The sequence below is a fragment of the Asterias rubens genome, chromosome 2 (genome assembly GCF_902459465.1).
Source record: "Asterias rubens chromosome 2, eAstRub1.3, whole genome shotgun sequence".
In the NCBI taxonomy this organism is placed as follows: domain Eukaryota; kingdom Metazoa; phylum Echinodermata; class Asteroidea; order Forcipulatida; family Asteriidae; genus Asterias; species Asterias rubens.
Genome location: NC_047063.1, coordinates 13,731,492 through 13,738,190, shown reverse-complemented (window position 1 = coordinate 13,738,190; position 6,699 = coordinate 13,731,492). Strand labels below are relative to the sequence as shown.

Below are 6,699 nucleotides of genomic sequence, written 5' to 3'. Positions count from 1 at the left end.
CATCCAATATCAGACTATAGCTTTACTTCTTTTATTGCAAATTTATGGCCAGACATCTCCCAAGCCACACGCATCTACGCAGAATCCTGTACAAAGCATCATTGTTTGTCAATGCAAAAACCCACGTCCGTGTCAAACATCCAATATCTATAACTATAACTTTACTTTACCGATATCGTTTTATTGCAAATTTAGGGCCAGACATCTCCCAAGCCACATGTATCCCCCTGGAACCCAAGTTGAACATTCTCGACCCTCTCAACATGCCATACTGATATATAGTCTCCTGTTCATATCTAGTAAGTATCACAAGTGGGTACTAGTCTCCTGTTCATATCTAGTGGGTATCACAAGTGGGTACTAGTCTCCTGTTCATATCTAGTGGGTATCACAAGTGGGTACTAGTCTCCTGTTCATATCTAGTGGGTATCACAAGTGGGTACTAGTCTCCTGTTCATATCTAGTGGGTATCACAGGTGGGTACTAGTCTCCTGTTCATATCTAGTGGGTATCACAAGTGGGTACTAGTCTCCTGTTCATATCTAGTGGGTATCACAAGTGTGTACTAGTCTCCTGTTCATATCTAGTGGGTACAAGTGGGTACTAGTCTCCTGTTTATATCTAGAGGGTATCACAGGTGGGTACTAGTCTCCTGTTCATATCTAGTGGGTATCACAAGTGGGTACTAGTCTCCTGTTCATATCTAGAGGGTATCACAGGTGGGTACTAGTCTCCTGTTCATATCTAGAGGGTATCATAGGTGGGTACTAGTCTTCTGTTCATATCTAGTAAGTATCACAAGTGGGTACTAGTCTCCTGTTCATACCTAGTGGGTATCACAAGTGGGTACTAGTCTTCTGTTCATATCTAGTAAGTATCACAAGTGGGTACTAGTCTCCTGTTCATACCTAGTGGGTATCACAAGTGGGTACTAGTCTCCTGTTCATATCTAGTGGGTATCACAAGTGGGTACTAGTCTCCTGTTCATATCTAGTGGGTATCACAGGTGGGTACTAGTCTCCTGTTCATATCTAGAGGGTATCATAGGTGGGTACTAGTCTTCTGTTCATATCTAGTAAGTATCACAAGTGGGTACTAGTCTCCTGTTCATACCTAGTGGGTATCACAAGTGGGTACTAGTCTCCTGTTCATATCTAGTGGGTATCACAAGTGGGTACTAGTCTCCTGTTCATATCTAGTGGGTATCACAAATGGGTACTATTCTCCTGTTCATATCCAGTGGGTATCACAAGTGGGTACTAGTCTCCGGTTCATATCTTGTGGGTATCACAAGTGGGTACTAGTCTCCTGTTCACATCTAGTGGGTATCACAAGTGGGTGTGAGATGTGTTGTTTTTGTACACATGAGTAACAGTGACACACTGATGAGGAAGAATTGAAGTGGGTGGACGGGAAGGGCATCGGAATGTTAAGACGTGTGGGTTTAGAGAGAAACGAGATGAATGCTAAAAATCATCAATGTCTGAGTATGAGGAAAAACAAGGGGGAATTACCTATGATCCGAGTACAGTTCTGTGCAACTGAAATGTTCCTGATTAAGAAGTGGATTTTGTTGACACGTTTGCTTGTATTTCAGTTAGACGGGGTAACCAAACATTAGCACTAGTTTTGTTGGTGCTATATCGATAATTTTTATCAGGTTTATTTAGATTTTGGCGATCCAAAAAAATTAATTGGGAATTTTTTTTTTATTTTTTTTTGGGGGGGGGGGGGTCTTTAAATACAATTTTCTTGGTTTTTTTTGTACAGTATTTTAGACTGAGATATTTCTCTAGAAAACTGTTACTGTTTGAATTTGATAATATCAGTGAATTCAAATTATATCTAATATGTTTTGTCGATAACAAATTACACAGTAAAGTAACAATTTTACAACGCCTCTCAACAATTAAAGACACAGTATGTGTATTATAAAAATACAAAGGGTTTTTACATATTCAGACATGCATTCGAAGAATAATTTTAGAGTCCATCATCGCATGATTTGTGCCGCTGAATAATCACGAGGGAAAAAGAAATGATCCTCAAAATGACAGATGATTCTCTACAAGGTCATATGTTGATCCGACTCAACAATTTATGCTTAAGTTCAACAGGGCGGCTTTCAAAAGATTACAGTTTTCTGCGATGCTGACTTTTGACCAAATGTCAATTGATTCATAATGGTAAGGATCATTTATTTTCAACCATAATCGGGTTGGGATCGTTATACATAAATATACATTAAAGGCAGTGGACACTATTGGTAATTACTCAAAATAATTATTAGCACAAAACCTTTCTTGGTGATGAGTAATGGGGAGATGTTGATGGTATAAAACATTGTGAGAAACGGCTCCCTGTGAAGTGCCATAGTTTTTGAGAAAGAAGTAATTTTCGACGAATTCGATTTCGAGACCTCAGATTTAGAACTTGACGTCTCGAAATCAACCATCTAAACGCACACAACTTCATGTGACAAGGGTGTTTTTTTTTTCTTTCATTATTATCTCGCAAGTTCCATGACCGATTGAGCTCAAATTTTCACAGGTTTGCTATTTTATGCATATGTTGAGATACACCAACTGTGAATTCTAGTCTTTGACAATTACCAATAGTGTCCACTGCCTTTAAACAAAGAAAACGCCTACATAACTGGCTGGGGATATTCTATGAAACTGAAAAGGTTGGGGAGCAATCCAAATTGTCAAGCATCTGTTATATCAACCAGAACTATAAATGCGTATATGGTAGCATGGAAATCATATCATATTCAAAATGTATGATCTAACTACATCCTTTGAGTTGCTACAGTTTGACCTTCGAAATAGTTCCCTCCCTGTAATGATTTCATCTTCGAAACTAAATATAATTGAAAGAATAGCCTTGCCTCGGGCAAAGGTGACCTCGATTGTTTCCCGTGGCTGATCACATTGAGTCTCTCAATAAATTGAGATAAATTAATTTACATGCACTATTTTTGGTTCCTGGAAAAAAGTAGGGATAAAAAAGAAAAAGAAAAAAGGAGTACAAGGACTGACCTGCTTATACAGTTGGTGTTATCTTTAAAGGCACTGGACACTATTGGTAATTGTCAAAGACCAGCCGTCGATTTCACAAAGAGTTAGGACGAGTAACTCGTCCTAACTTAGGATTAATCTTAAGGTCTGCATGCTACCGTGCAGGGTTGGAACTCGTCCTAAGTCCCAAGATTAGTCTTAAATTAGGAAGAGTTTTGTGAAATCGACGGCTGTCTTTTCAATTGGTGCATCTCAACATATGCATTAAATAACAAACCTGTGAACATTTTAGCTCAATTGGTCGTCGAATTTGGGATATAAGAATGGAAGAAAACACACATGAGATTCTGTACCTCAGAATATACTCTTTATTTAAGCAGACCGTCTTTACAACGTTTATGGTTGACTAAAGTGAGGGGCTGCCAACATTTGCATCTTGCAATCACGGAGATTGTGTACAACAATCAGGAAGATATTTAAAATTCCATTCAACACAATGGAGAACAAATTTCCATAAGCAGGGAGATTTTCACAATTTGTTCACCAGAACATGAACTACTGGTTTATGTTCAGGTACTATGAAACAAAGTGCTTGGTTACAGCTCACTTCTTATTAAAACAAAATCTGGGCACGTGTATGTATCGACAGTCTGGGAATGTATGTCGCGGCAAGCTACTTTCCATTTTGACAAAGGTTTCTATAAAAATGCAGGCCAGGGTCAGCGTCCTAACATATGAAAAAACATTTACAGTGCAACGGTCTCCAATGTATTTCTTATAATGGGGTAAATGTTGTTTATTTTGATCATTCGTGACTCGGAATGACATAAATACTGAAAAGGTTTGAAATGACGCAGGTAATCTTCTTGTAGTACACGAGTGTTGGTGCATAGGCATAGGTCAATAAATGAGCCTAAATTTTTTTAATTTTTTTTTAGCTGGAAGAATTGTCGTTTATTTTAAATGTTCGCGACTCGGAATTACATACTGATAAATATGAATATAGGTTTGAAATGACACGGGTAATCACTGAGCAAGTTGATTTGTAGTCCAACAACAACCTGATATTTGTTTTCAGGATAGATCAATAGATGAGCCTATACTTATTTTTTTTGCTGGGGCAAGCTACTTTGATTGTTGATTTTAAATATTGTTTTCAGGATAGGTCATTGAATGAGGCTAAAATGCCATAAAAAAAGTCTCTGAAACTCCCCCAAGAGCTTATTTTTGTATTTTATGTATTTGGTATACATAAACATTTTGTAGACATTCTCATCTGTAACAATTGTCTAAATTTGGCCTGTATAGCTGCGATGACGTTTTTATCAATGAACAACTTCAATTCAAAACCCTGTTAGACCGTGTGGACCAATCATTAATCCAGGTTACATGATTTGTTGGTCCTGATTCAAATGTCCCGCCTTGCGGGTCAATAAAGCTTGTTTACCCCAACCTCGTTCCCAGTGGTGTACGATCTCCCCGCGTCATTTTTATTTCTTTCCGGAAATGCATTGCTCGATTGTGACGTAGTGACGAGAGGTTTATCGATACGCGTACGACGATGCTACATAATGCCAATTAATCAGTAATGAAATCAACGAAAAAAACTCCGAAAAGGGGCTTTTGTCATTTCTGCAACGAACTCATCTCGTCAAAACAGCAGGAGATATTGTTTTAATTTTGAGGTTCAAAGTTGGAGTTTCCTGCACAAAATTGGAGCTGATCCATCACAACATTGTGCATGTGGAAAGATCCAAACTAAATGGATCGTGTCATCAATGATAACCTTATCCGTACAAGCCCTCGTGACGAGAGCATGATGCTAACTTAAAGGCACTGTACACCGTTGGTTATTGTCAAAGACCATCTCACTTGGTGTATACCCACATATGAATACAATAACAAACCCGCGTGAAAAAACTGCCTCAATTGGTCAATGAATTTGCAAGAAAATTATGAAAGAAAAAACACTCTTGGTGCATTTTATATTTGTGTGATTACAGAATATCAGATTACATAATAAAAATGCTTCAGGCCTGAGTAATTTTATCATGAGTGAGAAGCTTCAAAAACCCCTTTTTCAAAAACTAACTTCAGAGGGAGCTGTTTCTCCAAATGTTGTATACTATCAACAGCTCTACATTGCTCGTTACTATGTAAGGTTTTATGCTAAATATTCGTTTGAGGTAGTTACCAATAGTGTCCAGTGCCTTTAAGAAGGATATCCCATTTCGATGATGTACTCCTTGATATTCTTCGCATACGAAGGAAAGGGTAATAGAGAGTTGAAGGACTTATGATGGATGAGACCTTAAAACTGCACCTGAGTCGCTTGATTGCGGGGTTAGATCATGGAATAGATAACTGGCTTCAGGATCATAATCAGGTCGGTCTACTCTCAAACTAAATTGCGTCTAATTGAGTTTAGTATATAAAGTCTCCAATACTCGTCAATGTTTTCTGTCTACCCCTGATTGTGTTGATATACCGCAATAAAGTGATTGGAAGAACCAAACACGTCGGGAACCAAATTACCGCACAATTTAGTCACCACTCAAGTAATCAATCAATCAACCAATCAATTATTCAATTAATAAATCAATAAATCGAGATTCGCTTTACTTTACTTGTTTAAACGCTCGCAAATAAACTTAAGATTGACAGTGAAGCAAGAAAGAGGATACACATGATACTGAATCGAGTTATTTTTCCACGATGGAAACTCAAGTTAAAGGCATGGACACCTTTGGTAATTGTCAAAAACCAGTATTCTCTCTTGGTGTATCCCACATATGCATCCAACGACAAACCTGTCATTAAAGTTGCAAGCGAATAATGAAAAACAATATTGTTGCCCAATTGTGTGGTTTCTGATGCATACTAAAGACTTCAGGCCTGACGTCTTTTAATAATTGAGTGATACAATACCTCTTTTTCAAAAACTACGTCACTTCAGATGGTGCCGTGTCTCACAATGTTTTATACTATCAGCAGCTCTCCATTGCTCGTCACCTAGTAAGTTTGTTATGGTAACAATTCTTTTGAGTAATTACCAATAGTGTCCAGTACCTTTAACAAGGGCAAGGTTGCTTATAAAGACCCGCCTAAAGGTATCTTGACTCACCATTCTCCTGCTGAGGGCACTCTTCAGCTACAAGAGTCAAGTCACCTGCCGCTGTGGAGATACCAAAAAAGATAGTCTGTTAAAGGAATGAAGACAAGCGACTTTGTTAATTTATTAAGGATGTCTTTTCAATAAACAAAGTTCTGTTTACATTCTTTTGTTTTTACCAACTTTTAATAATCTATCTTAAACAAATAAATACTCGTACTACATTTGATTAATAATAGCTCACAGTATCATGCAGACAATAGTATGTTTTGAAAAATTCTTCTTTTGTAAAGGCATTGTCGGTCTAATAATAACTAGATGGCTTATCTTCGTACACCTAATGGTTTTGTACACAAAAGCACAACGATGACGTCCTTGCTCCCTTTATAAACACACATAACCCCTTTGTTAAAGTCCTCGTTTTCACCAGGTATAGTGAACCGCACACACAAATGTCGACCAGGTAAATCGAGGACTCTTAATTTTCCAATTGTGTGGACCCATAGTGTTTCCTTTAGGACATCCCTGGTTTTGTACACGAAAGCCAGGCTCCCCTAGACATCTAAG

The 6,699-nt window shown here is 37.9% G+C and overlaps 1 protein-coding gene across 1 annotated transcript in view; it reads right to left on the bottom strand.

The window, feature by feature from the left end:
• Positions 1 to 6,124: 6,124 nt before the first annotated feature.
• LOC117307048 (sentrin-specific protease 8-like) overlaps positions 6,125 to 6,699 on the bottom strand; it is a 34,927-nt gene continuing 34,352 nt past the window's right edge. The window contains exon 5 of the mRNA XM_033791686.1: positions 6,125 to 6,195. Within this exon, the coding sequence (XP_033647577.1) occupies positions 6,125 to 6,195 (71 nt within the window). The remainder of the gene's footprint in view (positions 6,196 to 6,699) is intronic.